Source organism: Zosterops lateralis (assembly GCF_965231275.1).
Source record: "Zosterops lateralis genome assembly, chromosome: 1".
NCBI lineage: Eukaryota > Metazoa > Chordata > Aves > Passeriformes > Zosteropidae > Zosterops > Zosterops lateralis.
The window spans coordinates 42,771,146-42,797,307 of record NC_139762.1 but is presented as its reverse complement, the minus strand read 5'-3'; the positions used below and the strand labels follow the sequence as shown (position 1 = coordinate 42,797,307).

Below are 26,162 nucleotides of genomic sequence, written 5' to 3'. Positions count from 1 at the left end.
AAAAAAGTTATTCTGGTTTTAGAATAACAGAAAAATTCAGTTGTCTTTTGGAAGTGTTTTTCAGTAACAATTGTTCCACAATTTCTCTATAGCACTAATTTTTTATGTGAGAAGTATGACATACCTGGGCTCTACTACCTTCTGTCTGACTGTTTTCTAAAGATTATGCTTGTTTTCATCACTGATATCTGGGATTTAATTACAGAAATATGAGTAAATGTGAGCAAGGCCAGTAGAGAAATAAGGATGAGGTGGCAAGATGAATCAGTTGTAGAGAGATTAGTGCTGTTATTTTCCTGATGGGCAGAACAAATGACTTTTAGAAGTTAAAAGAGATCTCTGTCCTTTTGATTCAGCTGCACAGCGCTTCTAAAATGGGACACGTACCCTTCTCTTCTGTTCTGCTTTATATGTGTAATGCTTTTCCATCCTCAGTTAATGAAAGACTCTGGTCTCCATTTCTTCTGTGTTTTTGTGATGGTCTGAACTGGGTCATCATTTGGTCTGTGATGCGAGAAAATGTTTTTGAAAGCTGCTCCTGTTTTTCCTGTCTCTTTGTGTTCCTCCCTCCTCCACCTCCTTTGTATGAAGCCTTGCACTGCTTGATTTGACATTTAATTCTTTATTCCTTCTCCTGGCTTTTTCTATCCTTTTAGGAGTTTTCAAAGTGTGTTATCTCCTTGCTTCTTTTGTAAGGCTATAGTTGTCTGTGCAGTTTATTCTTGCCTTGTTCTGTCATACCACTGTGTGAAAGGTGAAGAGGGGAGTTGCACATCAAACCATAACCTTTGAAAAGAAAATGCTTGATTCTGTATGATGTGAACAATATCATGGCCAAGACACTTGTGAAAAGTTCTTGGTTCTTTTGGGACGAGAAAGAAGGCGGGATACTTGGGGGTGATGTGAGGGCTTGTGAGAACTAGTTATCTTTTTCTTTCTTAAAATTACTGCTTGATTTCTACTGGAAACATTGCTTACTTTTACGAGCTTCTAGGACCTCATCGCAAAAACCCTAAGGTACAAGGCCAGTGATGATGTTCTGTTTCTCTGAGACTGTACACAATAGGTTGTGGTTAGCTAGAAATCCAGTTAATGGTGCTGCTGTAGCAGTGATAACAAGGGTGTGGAAGGATGCTCTCTCTGTGTCTGGGAATTTGCAGAAGTTGCTGCTGTCTGATGTCATTATGTTGCTAAAGGTATATTCTGTACTTGAATGGCTGATTTCCTTCCCTAGGGTAGCTTTAAGCCAATGGAAAGCCCATTTTTGTGGAGTTTACAGTCATTCTGGGAGTGCTTTGCTGGTCTGGCATGCAGACGTTTCTGAGCTGAAGAGCTTGCAGTGTTTATGTAACTTAATAGATTCTGTTCTAATAGACTCTGAGGAACCTTTTTCCCCAAATCCTTTGGTCTTAATAGGAGAAGAAGAGCCTTTTTCTTGGCTCTCCTTTTCTTTCCTTTTTTTTCTACTCCAGCTGTTGTTCCTCCTTTTGTTAATTGTAGAGCTATACTTTAGTCACCACAATGGTGATTTCCAAAGTAGTAATCGATTTAAAAATGGCCAGATAACAAAGGCTGAAATAAATTATTTGTGCCTGAACAATAAAAGGACAATGAAATTATAATGAGAATGGCACAAGCTCGGAATGAACATCACTGCATATAAAGTCTAGACTTGTTTGTTGAGCTCAGAGATGATGGGGAGAAGCATTAGCTCTAGGGTCAAGCCGCTGAGTAGCTTTCTCAGGGGCATGGCATTGCTTCTGTCTAGTGCTCTGCTTTTTCTCTTGAGTATGTAGCAGATATTCACAAAATATCTGGAAAAATGAGTATAAGCAAAATTAAAATTTACTATGAAATAGGCAAGTCTGACTTAAAAAAGTTTTCCAGGTCTGACATTTCCCCCTGCAGTTAAGTGCATAATTTTATCCTACTAAGCAATCTGAAGAGAAAAAATGCTCTTTAAATGGAAGAGTAGTATTGTAAAATCATCTAAAAGTCAAACACAACTGGAAGGTTATGAACTGGTACAAGTCAGTAAGGTAATCTGAAATTTTGGCAGTTTCCTTTTAGGGCATCCTTATTTTTAACATTACTATTGAAAATGTGGTTGTCATTCAGCTTGCCATTCCTCTAATCCTGTGTGTCGAAGATAACCTGTAGAGGGAAGGTGAAGTGATGTGCTAGGTGATTACAAAAAGGAGGCTTTCCATTTGTTTCTTGAGGAAAAGGATGCAGCAGTGCTTGTGGGAGATAGAGTCAGGGCACAAGTGAAGGGTGTAGTGATGCACTAACTTAAAATTCTTTGGGACAGGGGACAGGTTGCAGTTGTTAATCTGTGACAATTGAAAGAGAATTTAATCTTTGCTTTGAAGTGAAGGCAGCAGCAGGGGAGAGTTAAGTATAACTGCAGCAAAGAAAGGGGTCTCAAACAAAATGTCCGAAACTCAGTAAATCTTAGGTAATAACTGCGTGCATCATGTCCAGCTTTATTTAGTGTGAATAAAGAGAGGAGCAGATACCACCAATAGCTGCAGGCTGTGGAGACAATCCTGGAAATGTTCTGTGATGGGAAAGGTTGGAGATGTTCTACATATGGGGATATAGTGAAAGAGCTAAGACAAAATGTGGTAATGAGTAAATTTGGGATATACAAAGCTATAGAAGTCCAAATAATCACAATTTCTGAAATATTGTACACAAATTCATGTGACCTGTGGTAATCTTATCTTAGAGGAACAGTCACAAATAGTGTGTATTACAAATGCCCATATTAGTGGGATTAGCCAGACTGTTAGGGGTGGTTTTTTAGAAGCAGCTAAGGGGGATAACCTGCATTTGTGTGATCTTCACTCTAGTCTGTTGAGGGTTGTAGTAGACTGACCTTCATGTGAGCCAGGAGGTTGCTGTCTGTTCCTTTTGGTCAAGGGTTAGTGTTAAATAATTGTTCTGTGTATAGCATAGAAGCTTTCCAGAGGGAAATGGAATTTAGGATCTGTGCTGTTGTCAAGGATGGGTTTATTTATGGAAAAAAAGAAATGTTTTCAACTCTTGAGGCTGACACATCAACTTTGAAATACCTTCACTTTCAGTTAGTGCACTTGGGCAACCCAGTTAGTTTATTTTTTGTTTGTATGATCTTTCAGTCCTAGGTGTTGATTTATTATGAAATGGCTTATGTTACAAATAGAGGAATAGATCATCTACACCTGAAAAACCAAGCCTAATAACAATACCTTACAAAATTGTAATTACAAAAATTACTTTAACCTCAGTTATATATTCATGGTCTTGATTTAAGATCAATCTGTGCCCTTTGTTGGGTAAATGCATGAAAAGCTTCTGTGGAAATACTATATGCTTGTAATTTCTTTCCACAGGTACTTTGTGCTGGACTTTGAGACGGGGATTCTGCAGTATTTCATGAATGAACAAACTAAAAACCAGAGCCCAAAGCCACGAGGAGCCTTGTCTTTAGCTGGAGCTATAATATCGCCCAGCGATGAAGTGCCACACATGTTGGTGGTCTACTCTGCTAATGGAGAGATGTACAAGTTAAGAGGTACAGTGCTGCTCACAGTGACAGCTGAGTTGTTGTTCTCTTCCACTCCCACTTTTGCATCTCTTTTCTCATGTCTCGTTTCTCTTTTACTTCCCTGTGCTGTCAGAAAGTAGTGGCTATACAGCTCTGTTATTACACACTGTGTTTTAAAACACGGTGGAGGAGTAATCTGGAGTTAGGTACATATGACTTCAGGGCTGGAAGGTACCTCAAGGTGGCTTCAGTAATCTGTTACTGTGGCATTTTGATCGAATGCTATATCTTATTTGCTTCCAAAGGAGGAAAATGCTGCTTTCATTGCTGTCATAAAACAGCATAACATTTGTTTTCTAGTACTGTTCTTCCCTGCCACCATCCTGCAGATAATGTGCAGTAATGAATCTGATGATGGGTCAGAGGAGGGAAAAATGCCAGTAAGAGGCTGCTAAGATATTATGTTCTTATCAGCCTTTGAGTAATTGAATGCACCTGTAATATAAAATTTTCCTTTCCTTTGTTTCCGAATGTAAGACAGACAATATAGGGTATATAGGAGTTACTTTGGAATATTTACAAAAAAGGAAGAAAAAAAAAGACAGTGTTCTGATTTTAAGGTATTTTTAGTATGATTGGTTGATCATGATGCTTCCACATCAAACTAATTTAGAAAAAATAGACTGCTATAAAAAAAAAAATAAAAATACATAATGCAGAATGACAGAAGTATTCTTAGTTTTATTCTAACCACAGTTAATCAGTTGTCCAGCAGGACTGAGCATGCAGGAGTCCCTTGTGGTGCAGTGTATTGCTCTTTCATACATAGACCTGAATTCAAAAACAACCAGGGAGAATTTCTGTTAAAATGCTTTGAAAGTTGCACAGCTAGAAAGCATGAACACTTGTTGTTTCATTATGCTTTTCCAATCACTTGAAATTATCAAATGCTTATAATATGCTGCTTTTAATTTAATGATGGCTCTGAATTTGATTAAAATCAGTAAACAATTTTTATGCTGAGTCAATAATCATTAAGATACTCAATAGCAGAGGAAGTAAGAGAAAATATTTACTGAAATTTTCAACTCTGTATTGCCATTCTTAATGAGGATTCCTGTAGTAGTTTAAGGGAAAAAAAAGCCTCTCTCCTAAACAGATTTACTATATTACACAGGAGCCATCTGAGAGCAGAAAAACTCTTCAATAATTTTTAAAGCTGATTTTTAAAGGTGTGTGGGGGAAATTGTGATTTTTATTCCTGTTTCTTTAAGTTGCATGTGAATGACTGGGTTTAGATAGAGATTGAGTTGAACTCCATTAAAAGAGAAGCACTTAAGTATCTGGGGAGCTGGTAGCTTGTCTGGTAGCTGATTGACAACCTGATGTATAGAGCTTTTATGGATTTAAATACTGTGGTGTGATCCCTGTCCATCACAAAGACAGACAAGTAAAACAAAAAGTGGATGAAAAATTTTGAACAAGAACATCTTCTTGAGGTAGGTCATTCTGCTTTTGCTAACCTGTGGAGGAGGTAACTATGAAGAAGACTCAGAAGCTTATTTCTTCCAACTGGCCTCTTAAGTACAGGTTTAGATGTGTTGCACTGAAAAACTTAAGTGTACTTATGTAGCATAAATTAGGATTTATACTGCATCCAAATCAATAATTAATCTTTACCCCTCTGCCCTGCTCTGTCACCTCTTGTGAAAAAAGAGTATTGATTTGTGTGTGATAGCCTGCATTTTCTTGTTTCTGTTCTAGCTGCTGATGCAAAGGAGAAGCAATACTGGATAACTCAGCTTCGATCCTGTGCCAAACATCACAGGGAAAGTGATTCTAAGGTAAATAATTAAGAGTGGGAAGTAACTGTTATGTTTTAAGTGGAGTAGGTGAAGAACAGCATAGGCTGGATGATTGGCTGCTGTAATTAGTGGGTTGATGTTTTGGATAAAAGCAGCAAGTTGTCATTAGTCACTAACTGGAGCAGGCTTAAATCGGTTTGGGCAATCTGAATAAATAAACATTTTTTATTTATGACAAATTAGTGAAGTGCATGGTTAATTGAGTGGCTGAATCAACTGTTTACTAACAAATACCATGTGATGTCCTGATTAGTATTTAGAAGTATTAACTAATACAGTTTTATTTAATTTTATACAATTTAGTGACTTTTATTATAGGAAGCTCCACATAGATGTTAGCAGCAGTCATTCTTCGTCTTCTTTACTAAATTGGAAAGAGCTCATCATATGAAGATTTATGTTATTTACTTTTCTTTGGAACTAATTGTCCACAATTTTTGTCCTCAAACAGCTAAATATTTTGGGCAGGTAAAAAGAGCAACAGCAAAATGATGGGTTGAGGCTGTCTCTGATCTCCAAGTAAAAATGGCATGAATTGTGGTACAAATAAAACCCTTTTTGAAGGAGAATTAAGTAGCTTGAGTATTTCAGTACTTTTAAAATTCTTACACATTGGAATTCCATATAGTTTGTATATGGATGTGGCCCAGAACTACTCAGAAATGTGCAACTCTACTCAACCAGGGGGCTCTTAAAATTGCTTTTCATTTGCAGCTCCTGTGCCAGATTGTGATACCAACTTTTTATACTCAATTGCCATCAAGGAATTATTCCTCAGTATGTTTTCTGGTCACTTCTTAAATGCATTTAAGTGTTTAGCATCTATAATTTAATTGCGATGAGGTGGCAAAATTGCTGTTCAATATATATGATATTGGAAACTTGTGCAATTGCATACTAATTCTTATACTTCTACACTATATTTATTTTCATAATATTTCTTAATATTGGCTTTGTTTTTTATTCTTTTCCTGCTTGTGATAAATTATTCTCTTTTAATAGCAAAATCTCATTTAGAATGGCAATAATTTAGCTGAAGCTGATATTTGTGGAACTGAAGTTGGGATCATATTTTCTGCTTAGGTAAAAACTGTTGCACTTAGTAATAATTTCTGTTCAGACTACCTTTCTGTGTTGAGCTCTTTCTACAGGAGTAGTATCTTTGTATTTTGTTCTGAATTAATTCGTGTGTCAAGAGAAAAATCTTGGTGTTATAACAATGAAAATAAACAGCAATTAGTAGTGGTCCAAGGAAAGCAAACAAAATTTTAGAAATTATCAGGAAAAAGCGGGATAATAGTACTTAGACTGCTCTAACTCTGTCAAATACTTGTAATGAATACTTTTATTAGTCCCCTTCCATTTCTGAAATGAAACATTGGAGTGGGGAAAATGAAGGAATTTTCCTTGTATTTGTTATTCTTCTGTACAGGATGAACTTTGTCTGATGAAATTTGACTTCACTGTAGTCTTTTTTTTCTGGTGATAAGAATGGAAAAATCAGTATAGTAAGTGCTCTGCAGTGGCTGAATAGGAAGTATTTGCTAGCTATTAATAGTAGATGTTAATAATAATATTGGTATGGGGAGCCTCAAAGAAAGGAGTTGAAGGCAGGCCATACAAAAAAACAAAAAACAAAAGCCCCCAAAGGACATGAATATAAAGTGGAGAATATTTTGGGATGCGTTGGATGCCAAAAATGTTTATAGATTTGAAAAGCATTTGAAAAGCAAAATTTTATTAGAAAGTCTTGACCCAGTGAGTGGGAGGCTAGTAAATACAAAGTCAGTTTCTGTCACAGAAGATCTAAGGCACAACTTTTGGAACCAGTTTTAGAATGGGGGGCATCTCACTGGACTACTTCTATTCTTGCATAGTGACCAACAATGCTGTGGTTTGCTCCTAGTTCCTATGTTCATTGTGCAAGAAAGTAAAAGGATTTCCTTAACTTGGGGGATGGTGGACATATGTAGAGGAGTTAAATGAAAGAGTGTTTCAGATAGTAGGAAGAGGGTTCTTGCATTTTTCTTAAAGACTGATGAGTTACAGAAACATAGGAAGTTAGAGTATAGGTAGGTGTATTTTGGAATAGATATGTTTTAATTAGCTTAAATCTGTTGAGTATAAAATAGAAATGCTGAAGAAAACTGTTTTTCTCTGTTCTGTGTTGCAAATCAGGCTAGGTCACTTTTCACTTGAAATGTTTGTTAGTGAAGCACTTTTAATTCTCTGCTTTTGTAAGCCATAGAGCAAATAGAGAATATCTATGTTCTGTATTTTTATAGCTAACAATCCAGAAAATAAACTGTTGGGAATTTATGTGCTTCATATGAGACCACTGATGACTCTGCTTCTTACTCCAGAAGTGGAATGTATTTGAAACAATTTTGTGCTTACCTGTTCCTGGAAACCTTTCTTGTGAAAAAGATTTATCTCTTGTCTTTAATATGCTTTTTTTCTTTTCCCTTTCCTATCTTCTCAGTATTAGAGTATTAACTGAGAAGAATATTTGACTTGGCTTTAGCATTGCATATAGGGCTAACTTGAATTTCATCTACAAGTAAGTTTTAAAACTTCTCTCTGCTTTTCTTTATAAAAGAAAGGGATCAAAAGCTTGAATGCTACAATAATTAGACTTTGAAGCTCAGATATTGTTTACAAGGTAGCAATCCTTCACAGAAATTCCAGAAACTAGAAAAAAAAAAGTATTTCTATTCTTTTTCTTTTCTTTTTTTTTTTTTTTTCCCTTTTCCTCAGAGTTTCTTACTTATATCCACTGCCTGGTGGGACGTAAGAGAAGCAAGAAATGCTTCATTTCTTTGTGATTTTTTTTTTTCTTTCTCTTATAGATGATGATACTTTATACTAAATGATTATTAGCATGGGAGTGGAAACATGCTCTTTAGAATATTTTAAATCTACATAAAATAGCATTCTGCTATTTTTAGCCACTTTAAGAAAAGAGGCTACAGCCTTCTTTTGTATTTAGCTTAGTGTCTGGAATTAGTTAGAAAGATCTTTAGTGACACAGTGATGGGTGTATGTTTGGCTTACTTTTACATAATCAGGGACTTGACAAAAATCTGTGGTTTTGGGTTTTGTTTAAATAGCTCTGCCATTAGTAGGACTGTCATGATGTGATTTGTTATTCTTCTTGCAGCAGGGCTGGGTCTCTTTGTTCCTGCCTCTCTGTATACTTTAAGGGCTGTAGTAAGTGAAAACTGCAAGTTATCTGTCTCTCATTGTGCTATTAGGAATAGGCAGATACTCATGTGTTCTGAGTTTCTGGAATTTGAACAGAATCCAAGCTCTATCTCTGCTGGGAACAGCATCTGGAAAGTTGGAATCTGAGTGTTTGCTCCCAGCTTCTTCTGCAGCTTAAATTCACCTTTTTCACCAGAATACTGAGAAGGAGAAATTTCCAGCTGTTCTTTAGTAGTCATACACTTGAATGAGGTAGAATGGGAAATGAAAAATATGCAGTGAGATATATATTTCATGTTATGCAAGTGGAATATAGTTTAAATGTGAAAAATAAAAAATAAAAATGGGATAACCAGGCAAGCGCTTGGAAGATTCTCAAGAACACCAGCATAGTAACTCTTAGCAACAGGTCATTCATGCTGGAGAGAGAACACATTTTTATTGGGAGGGAATGTATAGAAAAACACAATAATTTGGAGAATGTTTTTCAGAGCTGAAGCTGCGTCACTGTTTTTGTGAAATACTCAGAGAAGAGCATTCCTTCTTGCTGCTCTGGATCTAGATCAGCATTAGTTTCCTTTCTTTTTTGCAGCTACTGACTGCTTCAAAATGCTACTGACTGACTTGCTGTCATGACTGTTTTTAAAGCTTCAGCTGGGGATTGCAGTGGTGGAGGAAATTAAATAGAGAAGTGATTGAAAAAAGAAAAAGTTGTATACTAAACAGTAAATTTAGTTGCATCCTAATGAATGGTCCAAAGGTGAGCAGTACAGTTAATGAATGGATGTAACACAAGCTAAGGCTCTGACTTTGTTTTAATTAAATTTTACATGGTAATGATAAAAAAAAGCAGTAAAAGAAAAGTGTTCTCTGGCAAATAATTCCCATGCTGTCAGATAGTCTTAATGTTCTTGGTATTCCCATACAAGTCTCATTTCACTTAATTACAGATTGCTCAGCCTCCATAAGTGCCAAATCAACTGTATTGGAAGAAATCTTCCATATCTGGATAGGATTGCTGGTTCTTTTAGACTTTTCTCAGTGAATATTTTGCATAAGCTTTAATTAAAGCATTAGTCAAATTTGAATTCAGCGATATAAAATGCTTTCAAGAAGGAGTAGGCATATGCATAATTTCTGTGGTAACTTCCAAGAATAATTTTGTATCCAGAAATTATCACAAGCTTTTTAGTTCTTCTGTTTCATATTCCTTTTTTCTTGACTGTTTAATGATGGTGGCTGTAAAAACAGTACTGAAAACAAACACGGGTCTTTAAACCAGTTCTTAATGGCAGTGTTGGATTGGTTGCTGGGTTTGCATATAACCCTTGTATACCTCAGTGTGTCTCTATCAGGGATGTGACAGGGAAGAGAACCTTTATCTTTTGAAGTCACTTCTGTGCTCAGATGGTGAATTGCAGTCTAGGTCTGTGTTAGAATAAAGAGACAAGCTCTCTGTTTTTTCAGCTTTTGGTTTGGAGCTGCACAGCGAGGTAGCTGCTTAAAGTTGGATGGTGTGGATTCATCTTTAAATTGAACTCATTTGCTGATTCCTTGAAACTGTAAATTGCAATCCAGTTCCTTTCCTTTTGCTGCCTTCTGCTTTTGTGTGGTTTTTTTTTCATATTTCCACTTCTGTGTTAACTTGGGCATCAGAAGTAGAAAAAATGACATCCTACTAAAAAGAACTTAGCTCTCTGACCAGCTCACTGAGGAATATGTGTCTCTGTCTCTGATTCTCTGCTTGCTTACCTCCCTGGAGTAATGGTGAGGAAAAAAAAAGTCCAAACCTGCCTCTTTCAAGTGACAGCTGCAGTAGCAGTTTGGCTATAATGTGAAACAGCACCTGCAGTAATGCCTCAAACTTAAAACTTTAATCAAATTGTTATGAGGCAGATGTGCAATTTTTCTCCACAGCTGGAAGAATGACTATCATAGATCTTTGGTTTTATGAGGCTTCCTTTTGCTTTAATAATGAATGGCCACGGAGGTACCTTTACATTTCTAAGTAGATCATTGGCTGGGTATTTTTAACATCTGCATGGTAGCATTTCATAAAGCCACATTAGTGAAAATTTTGAGTCCTTCTCAGTGTTGCTTTGATTCTTCTGTGCATGTCAGATTGCTTTTGCCTTTTGAGCTTCGCTGTTCCTCTGTTGGTATACTTGTCTGCTTCCTCTTCTCATCCCTGACCTATAGAAGTCAACTAAAGAATGGCACTTCTAATTAAAACAAGCACTGAAATCCTTACAGTAGTGAGGCTCAGAGAGAAGCAGTGCTTGACTGTTGATAGGTGTGTGTTTGACATCTTTTTTCCTCCCTTTGGAAGCTTCATGAAAATAAGAGTTGCTCACTGCTTCTAAAATCATTCTACAGAAATGGAAGAAAATCAGTTTAGGATTGAACATGCTCAAATGGTTCTTGATGAAGAAAAGATTTTATGATAGAATGATTATCATAGTCTCTTGCTTAAAAAAGGCATATATTGCCTTACTGAAGATGATGAAGCACTATGGTATTCTATAAGAAAAGTTAGTACCGTAGATGGTGCTTGACAGAAATGGTCAAAACACCATAAGCTGGTCCCTTTCCAGTGCTGAAGTTTGGATCTTATGTAGATTCTGTCATTTGCATTTTAATATTTGTGAATGATTATAATGTAAATGAAGCAGAACTGTGTCTATGTTTATCTTATATCAGTTTTGTTTACTTAGGATGCATTGGAAAAGAAGTAGATGAGAATTAAAACATTGAATGGCGGTGTCTCAAAATTGTAATTACTTTCTGATAGCATATGACTTCCATAGCTCTAAAGCTGCATGCAGAAATTGGTTTTCTGTGATGTATATATGCACAGGAGTAAAGGAGTGTCGTTTTGGCAATTATTATTCTGAGAAAAACATCTGTGGCACAGTGCCTGTGAAAATGATGATTATCAACCATAAGCAGATATGACAATTCACTTCAGAAATTATTTTATTGACCTCTGGAACATTGCATTTTCTTTCCAGAATAAACAAAATTGTTTGCTTCTGGTAAATGGTGAAAAATGCTTCAGCTTCTTTGTGAACACGAAGGGCAATCTCCTGGGATAATGAGTCATGAAAACATTAGTATAGTACGAACTTACTGTTCTGCCATTCCATCATCTTAATTGTTAGGATTTTTGATATCCAAATGGAAGCATTCATTATACTGCTTTTTATCTTGGGGATGGACAGGCTACTAAAATAAAAATCTTAACCCAAATCTGTTTTAGCTAAGCATACTTTATCTAGCTTTAGGTCATAAAACCCATATGAAAGCAAGTTACAAATTAATCTTTTATTAGCTTCTTTATTATTCTTTTATTGGTTTCGTTCTATTAGCAGGCAAAATGTTGGTGCAATGGTAAAATGTAGCCTCAGGAAAGAAAATCTGCAGTCCTTTCGGGATGTTTCAGCCTGTGGATTTCTTGACTCATTATTGGCACTATGCATTTCTAATTGTTGAAGAGCTTACATCTTCCTTTCATCAGACTTTCTGCTATCTTTTTATTTATTTAGTTGCAAGCCAGAAAGCAGTGAGACCAAAGAAAATTGTATATGATAATAATTAGAGGGGCAGATCAGTCATGAGCAATGCTGGGAGAAGAGCAGAGGATTAGGCATAAAGGCCCATCAGTTACTGTCATTGCTTTGATTTCCTGTGAGAGTGACTTTAATGGCTGTTGTAGTATGGTTTATAATTAGAGTGCTTTTAGCAGTGGAAAACTTCACATAGGTTTTCACATTTTAACAGAAATGAAAGATTCTGATTTTTGCACAGCTGTGTGTCATTGCAAAAGGGATGCTTGTCATTCCCCGTGTTTAATCTCAAGAAATTCTGCAAAAGAGGAGTCAAGTATTTGGCTGGGACATAGGTGTTGACAATGTGCTGTAAAATTCAAAAGTGCCTGAGGGGCTGAGTGTGCAGTTCCTGGAGAGTTCTCTTCTGGCACTGACAGAAAGAAGCTGTCAGAAGGAATTGGATGCTTCCCCCATTTTCTTGGATGCAGCAGGCACAGTGCTCTGCTGCTGTTCTCTCTGGCAGTGGAGGAGGGGAGTCTGACTTGAAAAGGTTTTGAGTGCTTGTAAAAACTGCCTCCTGCAGACATTCACAGGCATACTGGCTGTGAGTGATTTTGCAAGTTTTAAGTTGCAAATTTTTGTCACGAGGCCTTGCGTAGAGGTAGCTTAATGGGTAGCCAGAGGTCTGGTGCTGAGCTCATTTAAAGTTTGGATGTTACAGATACCCTCTAAAGAATAATACCAAATTAGGTGCTGGAGTATTTGTATTGCTGGCTGGTGGAATTTTCTGGCACATTGTTTGGAAATGTGGGTCATTAGAGATGGATGAAGGGTATAAAGGGACAGAAAACAAAGAGGAGAGCTTGCTTATAGACCTGTAGGAGCTGATCATGGACCGATGTATTTAGTGCTGATACTTGGCACAGACTATGTATGTGTGAATTCCAGCTCCATGCCTTGCCCTACAACGGAGCTGGGTGTCAGATGCACCAGGCAGTGGATCGTGGGCAGCCCTTGCCAGGCTGTGTACTGGTGTATGTAGAGACTGGGGCTAACCTAATGTCCCTATAGCAGGACAGCCTTCTTGAGCACCACCCACTACTGAAACTAGAGACGGGCTGTTCTTTCTGATTTTTCTCTCCTGCTTCACTGATCCCCAAATTCCATGCCCTAAATGACTGTTCACCGGAAGTTGCTGTTAGCTGCCACATACAGTGGCAAAACTTAGGAAGAGCTGGATTAAATGTACTGTGGTCCCACAGTCTGAACCAGTGCATGGATATTTCCATATATGTTTTGTCTTAACTTTTGTTATGTGCAGGTCTATACCTCTCCCTCAAGAAAATCAAAACCTACTAAACTTTACCTCTTACAGAATATTGTTTTCCTTTGAAGTGAAACTAAGGGGAAAACTCACTGTTTTACATTGCTGCTGAATCTTAGGATCTGTTTAGCTATTTTAAAGTAGCAGCTGTGATTTTGTTATTTTTGTGACAGTATGATACTAAAATGTCAGTGAATGTCAAAATATTTCATTCTAAAACAAAACCAAATTTTATTAACCTAAAAGAGAGGTTGATTTTTCAATTTAAAAATAAAATTATCTTGTTTTTCCTCTACATCCTAAATTTAGTTCAGAAGTATTCTGATACTAGTCAGTTTGAAAAACACATATTAGTGAAGTATATTCCACTCTTATATACTAGGAATACCCTTTTTATGTGGAAATATATGTTTCCATCATCCCCTTCTTTCTCTCAAATACCTTTTCCTCTGCCTCTTATTTTAATTATAGTTATGTCTAAGCTATGCTCTTTCAAATGGAAGATGAATTATAAACCTAGCAACCTTCTGTGCCCTTCTGACAAATTACACCTCGTGCTGCTTTTTTGCCTTAGAGTCAAATCCAGTTTTAATGCAATTGTGATTTATCAGCCAGAGTGGATAATTTTTGAATAGATGCTTATTATTGTAATCTTATTGGCCATGATAGCGAAGAATATATTCATTTCAAAAACAGTCAGACCATCATTCTTGGAAGCATTTGTAAATGTTAAGTCTAGACCAGCGGAATAATAATTATTTCTATGAGATTAGTAGCTCTTTGCACACTGTCAATGTGATAAGCCATTATTTAAACCTTCAAAAAAGTCTAAATTCTAGTTTTGTGTGGTGGTGGGGGAGGGATTGTGTTACTTATTTCACTCCTCCTGGGCAGTGCCAAATAATCTGCCTTGGCCTTTACAGTCAGTGTGGTGGTAACAGGAGGCCTGACTTTAATTGCAGTTCTAGTTGGAACCTATTCACCTTGGTTTGAAGATGCCCACAGGATTGCAAAAAGTGACCTGTAAGGTATAAGAGAGATTGCACCCAAGGAATACTTTTGTGTACTCACCAGCAGGCTCAGGAGAAGTACCTTGTGTTGGTGGCGACTGTCTCAGCAATGCTGTAGGTTGCTGTTGTTATTTGTGCAAGGTTTGAAGGAGAGGTGGAAAGGTGTTTTACTGGTGAGGCTGTATATTTTCTTCACTCCCAAAGTGCTACTTAATATTACTCTTTGAATTGGTTTGTGTTTCATGATGTAAAAGTTACTGTTTCAGTTTTAACCTTACAGATGCAATCCAGAGTTCAAATAGAAGGGAGAAACTTTTTTTATATTGCGCTTTTGTATGTATTTTGTCCCATGGTGATCTGGTGCCCATCTGAGCTTGATTGAAAATTGGTGTCCTATAGGCCTTTAGGATAACTTGTATTTGAGGTCTGTGGAGAGCAAACTGAGATAGCAACAGTGACGGATGGTTAGATAAAAACCGAATGTCCCGACCGATTTTATAGGTTGTATGTTAAAAGTATTCATACTGCAGATACCATTGGAGATTTATTTCTGGCCTTTTTTGTATATTGGGTTTATCCCAAGCTTACTCAAAAACATGTTGATTTCTTATGCCATATTTTGTTTCAAATGTTAATGTTTAATTGGTGTGTGGATTGGCCTTGCAAAATTGTACCTCCTCTGATGTTAAAAACAATATTACACTGTTTCAGAAGTTCATCAAATGAAAGCATTAAGATTTTTTTCTTCCTTGCTGTTCATACCAGTTTGGTGAATTGTAGGTCAGTGGTTTCATAAAAAATACTTGTGTTGGCATTGTTGTTATTCTGTCTGCAAAATCTTTCCTAAGCTTTCCTAAAAATTAGGATTGTAAGAACTAAGCAGTGTACTATTATGTAAGAATTTGTGGAGATTTTTGCGAAGACCAATTTCAGGCAAGCCAAGAAACAAAGGCGATAGCTTGAATGTTTCCAAGAACATCTCTGCTGAGCCATGCATCTGATTCAGAAGGAATAAATCAGTTACACCTCCAGATTTAGGTTTGTGAGAAAAGTAGAACAATACAAATGCATAGCCTAAATCGTAAATTTTTACTTGTGTAATGGTTGCTAATATCACAATCCTATTGCTTGTTCTAGAGCATCTCATCCTCACGAAGTAGAAGCTCATCTCTGTTGCCACCTGGGACAGTTAATTCTCCATCTCCGAGTGGCCAGAAACACATCAATCAAAGTGGGCCAACTGTTGTAACCATCACACATCACAAATCACCTGCAGCGGCTCGAAGAGCGAAGAGCCAGCAATCTGGTCAACTCCATGAAGTCAGAGAGGTAAGAGAGGAACATCTGCAGTTTTGCTAAAACTTGGAAGTGCTTATTTTGCTTTAGAATAAGCAATTGAGTCTGACAAGTTAATGATTCTTTTCGTTTCCTACTTTATGTCTGCTTTGTTTTGATCCCCTTGCTGAGCAAGAGGTGGGCTTTGGTTGTGGTTCAGCTTCAGGTCAGGTGCATACAGATTTTTTTATTTTGATGTTAAATTTGGTGTGTGCACATGCTTGAAAGTGAAGTAGATTGGAAGCAGCTCCCTGACTTTGCAGTGGTGTTGCAAAAGGTACTGGAGGAAAAGGTCTTTGAAGCTGTGTGCAGCCATACCTTTCAGATTGGAAAGTGGGCCCTGAAGCATTAAATATAGCTGGAAAAAACCGACTTGAATAGACCTGATGAATGTGTGAATGAAGATGTAACTCCCCACACTCAGCAGTTTGTTGCTATACTGCTCTGGTCTTCACTTTGTGTAAAGTTTGTATTGCTGGCCTTGCAAAGGAAAAATGGTTTGTCCGTATCAAATGCACGAAAACCAAAGAAGAAAGCTTGTTTCTTTTAAAACCTGTTTGTACCAATGTTTAAGAAATTTAACTCATACCAATTTGTGTGTCTTCCAGACAACAAAAACAGTTGAGAGTTTGAAGCTTAAATAGTATGGCAGATTTTCACAGAACACACTTTCATCTTCCATCCCTTACTGTTTTTTGGTTTGTCTTTCATGTTAAGAATTTGAATAAATTCTTGGGATGTGCTCTCAATGAAGGCTTAAATGCTCATCTTGAGGAGGAATGCTTATTTTTCTTGTAGTTAACATTAGAAATGAAGAACTCGCTGTCTGAATGTCACCCACATTTTATTTACATTATAGAAAAAACACATCTGTTTATTTTTTATAAAAATATTCTATCTTTGTCTACCAGTCATCTCCCCCAGGTTGTTTCTAGCATGCTAAATGTATTTGCTCTCATAGGTTGAATTCAGAGTGCGCCTTAAACCTATTAATAAAATCAACAGTGGGTGCTGTTGCAGTTTTATCAAATGAAGCTGAGTAAGACTGAAAGCAATTTAATGCACTAATGTATGTGCTGATCATAATAAGTTGGGAAGGAAAAAAGCCATCAATTGCAAAGAACTGGAAGAAATAAATACTAACCAACAGTAAAAGAATGAATAAGAGGTCAGGGATCATCCCTGCAGAAAAGGCCAATGAATTGCTGACTCACTTGTTTGTGGTGTATTGCAATGTGATGTCATTCCAAAAAAGAACTTCAATCTGTAATGATGGAAGCTAATTATTTTGTTTTGTTTGATGTGAATGGTACCTCAGCTGCAGCACAAGTTCCTTTTAGAGGGCTGCAACAGAAATGAAAAAACCTGCTCAGACACTGAAGATACAGTAATGGCTGAAAGAAATGAGTGCTTTTCAGTGAGAGAAAATGGTACTAAGGTGAATGATGCATAAGCAGATCTCATAAGATGATGTGTGAAGTTTACCTTTTATGTATTGGATATTTTGCGTGTGTGTGCTGCTTCCTAAAGAAGAGCACAACAGTGAAGAAATCTGACCTTCTTCCCTCTTTCCCAGTCTTGTGTAAAAAGTGGCCTCTTAACTGATGTTGTTTCTATCTTGTTAAAGTCTGTTTTTTCCAGATGAAGGAAGCAGATTTTATTTCAGCAGCATGCTCTGTGCACTTCCTTTCCCCCCCTTTTCCAGAGTGAATGCAATAGACTTGGGTATATGATAGCTGTGTTTTCAGGGAATATTTTTGTTCTGTATATGAGACAATTAATGACTGTTAGATCCATCTTCCTGTGTTAGATTTATCAGTAAAGAGGTACGTCCAGAGCCCCTCACAAAAGTGCACTTAAATCTGTTCTAGTCCTGTTTTTTAATCTGAAACAATGAAAACTAGGAGCTAAAAGTACTGAGAGAGAGAGAGAGAAGAGTGTGTTAATCCTTTCCTCAATGCCCAAATCTTTGCTTTTTATTTGAAATTTGTTTGGTATGATCTGAATGAAGGGAAGAGACTGCAAAAGGATTTTAGATCAATGTTAGTGTTCCCTTGATTGAACAATGCCATTGAAGCTTGGGCATGCAAATAAGTTGGTTTTTAAAAAATTGTTCTATAAATAGGACTGCATTAGCTAATTTTGAACCTTATAAATACAGTAGTTGAGTCAATGGAAAAAGTTGATCTGCTTCTGGAAAATGAGAGGAGGCATGTGTATTTTAAATTTCACAACAATGTTATGATGTGGTAATGCGACCGTGTTATAGATAAGATCTTTGAAAAACAGTAACGCTGCACGAAGGGGCATCCTTCACTTGGCACATGTGGTGTTTGCTAGCTTAGACGGTGTTCCTGAGAAAGTGTTGAACTTGAAATTGCTACTCAATTCTGAACTTTCTTGATCTGGCTGTATTATTTGGAAAAAAGTGAGGAGTATCTCCGTGTTGCAAATAGGGCAGAATATACTCCTATATTTTCTGTAATTCAAGATGTTAGGTAATACTTAATTGTTCTTTTTCCCTTCTTTTCACTTCATAATAAGAATAAACAACACAGTAGGAATAAATAACAATGTTTCCTTCTGTGGTTTGTTCTAGTTGATTTAGTTTTATTTCTAACAGGCTAGAAAGTTTTAGCATGAAACTAATTGTAGCAAAGAGGTTCATTTAGCACCAAACTGACATGCAAAATCATATAAATATAGTAAATACAACTGTCTACATCTGCAAAATGACACATATAATAAGTGTTTCTGTTGTGAAATTGGATTTTCACTTTTTTTCCAATTTTTGGTAAGTTAAAATTGAGCATAAGTATAGAGCTTTTGACTGCTATAAAAATTTATGTTTTAATACTTGACCTACTTTTGTATAGTGTTGGAGGAAAAGGAGCTCAGGAGCATTACTTTTCATCATAATGTAATTTTTTATGCTGTTTAATATTGTTCTCTTAAATCAGATTTTTACTTATATTAACTTGGTGTTAATAGTGGAGTCCACACTGATTTATGGAATGTTGCATCAAAACTAAATTTAACCGCACATTAACTTGTGAGAAATGATCTGCATCTTGTTGCACTTCATGCAGAATTATTAGAGATCCTACCTCTTTATTTGGACCATAACTTAGCATTAAAGCAGTACTTTGAGCTAATTTTTTAGTAAGTGATTTTATGGCAACCAAAGTCTCTGTGGTCTTGAAATTTAATTCTGTTTTTAAAACCGTGCATATTATTATCTTGTTAGAAATTTATTGTAAGAGTTATTCATTCCGATTTCTTTACTGTAGGTGGTTAAAATCAACGGGAAGGTTAAGCCAAGTGACCACGTCACACTTCATATTTCGTTTTACCTGCCACTGAACTAAATAATAGTGACAGAATGGTTAGAATGGTGTTTATTTTGCCTGAGATTTTCTGACTCTCGTACAGTCTGTCAGTGTTACCATTGTTGTTAAAGAACCAAGAAAGAACCAAGTGCATGAATGTTTTGTAGTAATTTATATTAATTGTTTACAGACATTTAGGGAAATTAAACTAAAAGTAGTCCAGAGAAATATTTCTTCTCACAGTTTAAAAAAGCCAATGAAGGATTTTCTTATCACTTTGAAATGTGTTTATTACAACTTTTGATACCCTGACTAGTCATCAGCATGGGTTTCTGAACATTTGGTACAGGGAGATCCAGATTTCATGGGGCCTCTGGCAGTGTAGCATCTCTTTTATGTGCCAGTGGGCAGTCCTAGAACTTGGAAAGGACTGCTTTTTGGTAAGATGAGTCCTACTGCTTCTTACATGTCCTTTTCCATATATAAACAGTTACTATGTGATTCCTGCAGGAATTGTGCAGCTGAGTAATAGTTCTTTGCTTCCTTTGTTACAGTATGGGAAAATCTAGGAACATGCACCAAAGGCTTAATGGAGTGAGGTTTAGCAGCAATTTTGGGAGGCTGCAGTTGTCCAATTTTGTTTGGTTACTGGGAGAAGGAGAGGATTCTAAAACACTTTTGAGGATTTTTCAAGTGAGAAGCAAATGTCTTCAGGTCACTGTAATATTTAGATAGCAAAGTTAGGAACTGTGACTCACTACTGTTAGCAAAAAAGGATGCTGTTGTCTGTGGAGAAGTGTTTGTTGTGTTACAGAAGAACAGCACTGCACAGGCAGCATTGTAGGTGACAAAGGAGATACAGTACTTAAACCACTTTGGGGAAACATTCAGACTTGCAGGATTTTCAAAGTGTGAACTTTATGTGAAGACATACACTAAGCTGCGTGTTGATGTTAAAGTTTTGTAGTAAATGTTTAAGCTGGTATTGGGGGAAACCTTTATGGGTTTTGACCTATGCCAAATTTTACTTTGCTGCTTTGAAAAACTCAGGTTTTGCTTTTTATTTCAATTTGTTTTGTCCTTCTTTTGTTTCTTTGAAAGTATGTTCACGGAAAGGTCAATGGCTGAGGGTATAATGTGAGTCCTAGCAAAAAGAATGCTGTAGCTCTAGATATTTGGCATAGTGCTGAGGTTCTGTGGGATTGTGCAATAAGGGTGCATGAAAGAAAATGGATTCAGCTCCTTGAACAGCACATCATGCTTAGACAGTGTAAAGTATGTACAAAGAACATTTAAAAATGCTGTTAACAATTAAATTGTTTTTGAAAGTATGTGTCTAATTTTGTGTAAAATGACTTTGTGTAAGTGGGGAGAAATTTTGTATATTAGATCATTGCTTTCACTGGCAGTTCTCACCTTGATTTTGGAGTGCAGGAAGATGAGAGCTGGCTTTGTAACAAAGATGACCTTTAAGTCTGCATGAGTAATAAATCAAATATTTGCTTTTAGGAAATGAAAATGATCTCATATTCACCTAAGGTATGGAGGTAGGATGAGCTGCTAAACTATGGTAACTTCAGTTTTTCTGGCCTAGTAATGCAGGTGCTTTATCGGGGGAGAGCTGATGACTGTGGACTACAGCTACAATAGCACTGCTCAAGTGCGTATTGCTGTGCCTTTGCTAGTCAGGTATAAAACTAGTTACCTAAAATCATGTACATTTTTCTTTCTAGATATGTTTTAGTACAAAAGCTTCCTTTCTTTTTTTTTTTTTTGTGGCAGTTTGTGGTTGATTCTTTTAACTAGTCTTCCTGCATTTCAAAACTAACGTAGTAAATACAGTCAAGAGAGATTTCTCAGTTGGACTGACCAGGGCATTTTACTCTCATAGACACTGCAGAAAGTGTTTATACTGTTTCAGCTCTGAAATCCAAGTGTCCTGTATTCTGTTCATTTGAGGAAATAATGCGGTTGGTACAGTGAGTGGCAGTTTTGGAAAGGGAAGGGAGAGAACACAGAGGAGTAGCCTTTGTTAGTTACAGCTCTCCAGTTTTTCCTGGACTTGTATTTAAAATATCTTCCTCCAACCCCCCACTATACATAAGAAAACAATAAAGGCTCATCCTATTGATCATCTTCTGTCAAGTGCATCATAATATATACAAGATAAGTAGTCTTTAACTATAGGTGGATGCTAATCAGAAAATGAGATACGTTACTGAATAGGTTGCATCCTCATAACACTGCATCTATACTTTGTACGGATTGTATGTATTATACTTCCATTTGCCTGCAAACTCACTGTCAGAAAATTTTCACTTTTAATTATCTGGATGTGAAAAACAGAAGAATGTCTCCACTCTAAAACAGGTAATGTAAAAGTGCTTGGAAAAAACTCAGACCAAACCCAGCTGTTTCCCAGAAAGCTGTGGATACTTCTTGACTTGAAGAAAAGTAAAGCAGGAGAAAAGACAGTAGAAAATTGTTGTGTCAGTTTTGTGTCCTTGAAGCCAATACAAAGCCAATGAGGCCTTAAGCCTTAATTCAGTAGTTGATACTTATTTGACACAGAACATGGTAGTGTAAGTTATACCAGAGCTACCACTATTTAACTGTGCTTAGGTCGCTTTTCTGAATTGAGAAGTGTCGTAATACAAATTTGTGTTACAGGTACATTTAACAGCTCAGTTGCAGCTGAGCTGGTTGACACCAAAAGGGTTATGCTCCCAGCTGGGTTTTAACAGAAGCCATTATGATTTGTTGAGAGGCATTAAATCTGTAACCATATAAACCAGTTTCAAACCTAACATGAGGTCTAAAAGGGGCAGCTGCAGGTGTTACCTCTGCACTTTCTTCTGAATTGGTGTTGGCCCCTGTTCTAGAAACCTGTGATCCTTGAACAGTGTGAAAATACCAGTGTGAGCATGCAGAAATGTTCTTCTGGCTGTACAGCAATGTTTGTGTGATTGCCTGCCCTTCATCTCCTTAGAAAGAAAAATAGAATTGAGAGCATGCAGAACAGATGTAGTTATTTGGTGCCTTCTGTGGCAGTTTCTTTGAAAGTTGGCTGTCTTGTCTACAGACATCTCTTCTGCTGTATCTGCTTATTCTATCTGAAGTTAGTCCTGCTAAGATTAATGGAAACGTCTCCTAGGGGAGTAAATGGGATGGTTAAATCTCTGACGTTGTCAGTCTAGTACCTCCCAGAGTAGTAAATGGACATGTGCTTATAAAAATTACTCAGTAAGTAGCATTAGCTGTCTCACTTTGGGGATGAGGAGATGGAAATTATTCTAATACTATAAACCAATTGTTATCATTACATGAACATAAGGCTGAATACTCCTCTGACCTCTGAACCTTTACCTTGTGTTTGCAATATGGTTGAGGTCACTAAGAGTTCATGTGAGTAGCATCTTCCTAAACTACACTTTGTTCTGTGCATTTGATTTTATATTCGTGTGAAGGTTGAGTCATCCTGGGTTCCAGATATGCAGGCAGGGAGAATTAAGGTTGCTATGGGAATCGTAGAGCAAATGTTCTACTAAAACTGCACTGTTTGTCCATACAGGTTATGTCAAGAATGAACCTGGCTCATTATTTCTGATATTTCCTTCTACCGGCCCCCCTCTTCAAACCTGAAAAATATGAGTTATACAAACATGGCTTCTTTTTTTTTTTTTTTTTTTTTTTTTTCTCCCAGCCTGTAGTTTAGCAGTAATTGAGCATGTGCAAAGGTGATAATCTTTCATCATTTAATAAATGGCAATTTATAAATTAGGGATAATACAGTATGTATGATAACTACATTCAGAGATTGCTGCAGCATTCATTTTCTTAAGCAATTGCAGAGAAGCCAAGATTATTCTTTACAGTTATTAAAACATTTAATTACAGTTCAAGTAAATGGTAGGTTCCCTAGGGATCTGGAGAGAAGTTACATTTGAAGGGAATTTAGTCTCCAGTTTTTGTGTGCCTTCAAAACTGCCACTTAGTTCTGCTGTATGTACAAAATTCAACTGTTTTGTTTTACGTGCATGTATAAAACAGCATAGCATGTCCTACACCTACCTGCATTTTTTGAAAACTACAGGGTTGTTTTCTTTCACAATTATAACACAAATACTGCTGTCGTTTAACATCAGAGTCTCAGTTTGAAAATGAAGCTTTAAAGAAAACCTACTTCGTTAAATCTTTTCTTGAATGAGAATGTTGCATCTCATGGTCTCGTTTTCAGTGCAGGTTTCTGGGTGGGTGGCTGGTGCAGCAGTGACTTTCACAGCAAATCCTGAACAAGGGTGACAAGGGGCACCTTCTGCAACTCTGTAATGCAAATTACTGCTTCCAAGATACATGGGCCACTTTGTTAACCCACACTTATGTGCTATTTTTATTAAATTAAGTAGAAGGTATTTTTGAATGTTCAGTGGTAATATATGACAATATAATATTAGGTGGCTAGCCAAGTTTCAGGTACTAAGTACAGGAAGTACTTATATAAATGCCCTCAAGAAGAAAGTAACCATAGAAATGGCTCATATATTTTAAGCATAGCATTAAGTTTACATTATTATACACTTTTATTGAGGCTTACTATAATCTTCGGCTCCTTGTGTAACATCTAAAGTACTGAATGCTTCTCTAAGAAGCACAGGAAACATTTTGAGTCTACAACAAATGTGAACAGTAAGCACTGTAGCTCTTGGTTATTTAACAAAGACATGGTCTCTGATAGCTTTTGCTGTGTGTTCTTACTGTAATGCTTGTCTAGCAGGTGTTGAATGCTTTGGAAACTGTGCTACATAGGTGCTTTTCAGCAGCTGCTTACCTGCTTCTTGGTTGCAATTCGGATTTCTCATAGTATGCTTTTAAAAAAATGACTAATAAGATGATGGCTAGCAACATCTCATCCAACAAGCAAACTGGAACTACATCTGCCCAAATCTGACATCTGCTTTAACGTAGTATTTTATTATAGGTACTAGATGTATACTTGTCATTGATGAATTATTTTTAATTTTTGTTATAGTTTGTGCATTTGTCTCTTCTCTGTGCCACTTTTTAGGAAGCACAGTCATACGTTCCTACATATACTTAGCATATTTTTCTGGTGATATCTCTGTGTTCTGGGATTACTGCTTACAGTTGTTCTCCAAGAACCCCAGTTATCTAATTGCAGTTTTATTGTTCAGTCTAGGCTGATAGACACAAAACAGAAGGATTTGTGGAAAAGTTGCTGTATAAAGGTGCTTTAGCCATATTCCAGTGTGTCACAACATGGCTGCTCAAAATTATGGTAGTGTATGTTGAATCACTTCAGTGTGGTAAAGTTAATTATGTCAACTTAAACCAGCTGACAGTCAGCTTTTGTACATGGGAGAAGTCAAAGGGATGGACTTGGAAGGCTTTGTCAAAAGCTATAGAGATATTTTATGGAATACTCAGGAATGGTAAGATTAGATAGCCTTGGTACTGACAGCTCACTGACTTCTCACAAAATATGAAGTGAATTGACTGCAAGATGGAGAAGTAATGTCTATGCACACCTGAGAGTTTTTTAAATAACAGAAACAAAATTCAAGTTTTATGCTTGGACACTACAAGTTAGGTGGCTAATTGGGAGGAGAGGTGAAAGGATCTATAAGCAATCTTGGGAAAGGGAAGAAGCACTGAGACTTTCCATCAGAAGTTTGCATACTATATGGGATATTGGACTTCTCTGAGTGGCAGTATATATGTTTGTATATTCCCAGGTGGAATGAAATAATCATAATTACAATAATAATAATTTTTAAAATATCCAGTGCCAGATATTCTGACAGAAACCTCTGCATCCTTGAAGCTACTCATATTGAAATGTGTAATTTATGTTTAACATGGCCTTTTCTCCTCTGAAGACTAATTTCAAAGTCCAAACCCCACCTTTTATCGATTGTGTCCTATGTTGCAGTAAACTGATAGAATTTTGCTGTGATTGCTGATGTCAACCAAATGGCTATCAGCAACATTTTAGGAACTCTTTGGAATGCTTGAAATTCACAAATGAGCCTAAATTTCTGATAATCAGAATGTGCTTTCCAGATCAGGGCTATAGCTGTTAACTTCAGCATAATGATCCTTCTGAAGTGTAAGAAAAACTGCTACTCAGAAGAGCCCACAGAATGACATCTGCTTATGAGTAACGTTAAGTTACTAAAAAAAAAAAAAAAAAGACTTTGCGAGGTAATTTTTATAGTAAAATTGCATAAGAATAGTTTCCCACAAAGTTCTTTTTATAAACTGCTCTCAATGCTGTATTCTGTGGTTTAAAATAGAACAGTGTGTTTCCTGCTTGGCTAGATGGCAGCCAGCTGCCATCCAAAATTTACTTGAATTAGTGGACTCCTTCCTTTTGCTTCTCTAATTTTTTGGTTCTGGATCACTGAAAGCAACTTGAGATGAGGGAGACAACCTCAGGAGGTGCTTTTGCTCTTCCCTGTGATCTTTCCTTGAGATCCCAACTCTCTGCTCCCATTGAGTTGTGTCTGACAGTAAATGCAAAGTCTCAAATAGATGGCTATTAGTAGGATATGGTTAATAGAAAATACTCAAGAAAAGCAATTATGGCAAGGGATCCCAGCACTTACTAGTTCATTTTTGTACAAAATACCAGGTGTTACCCAGACACATGAAGTATTCACAGGGAGCTCTAACACAGCTGGCAAAAGAGGAAAACTGTCACATCTCCTCCAACAAGCCCTGATTCCCTGGCAACTCCTTCCAGTGGCAAAGTGACCAGTGCTAGGTTGATACTAATCATTTTGCAGAAAAATGGCTTACTCACTATGATTTGTGGGAAAACACAGTGCTTTTCAATACAATTTGTCTCAGTCACATACTTTCACTTGTGTATTTCTTATGGCAACCGCGTCTTTCTAAAAAGATTTCACTTCTCACCTAAAGACTTGCGGAGTGGCTCCATGGAAGAGTCTTAGACAGCTGACACTATTAGAGGAATTTTATTTTTCTCCAGTGT

At 36.8% G+C, this 26,162-nt stretch overlaps 1 protein-coding gene across 1 annotated transcript in view; it reads left to right on the top strand.

Moving 5' to 3' along the window:
- The window catches only part of OSBPL10 (oxysterol binding protein like 10), a gene marked incomplete at its 5' end in the record, with an annotated part of 111,691 nt that overhangs the window by 28,601 nt on the left and 56,928 nt on the right, over positions 1-26,162 (top strand). Inside the window, 3 exons of the mRNA XM_083871826.1 lie at positions 3,378-3,559; positions 5,297-5,376; positions 15,621-15,812. Of these exons, the coding sequence (XP_083727952.1) occupies positions 3,378-3,559; positions 5,297-5,376; positions 15,621-15,812 (454 nt within the window). The remainder of the gene's footprint in view (positions 1-3,377; positions 3,560-5,296; positions 5,377-15,620; positions 15,813-26,162) is intronic.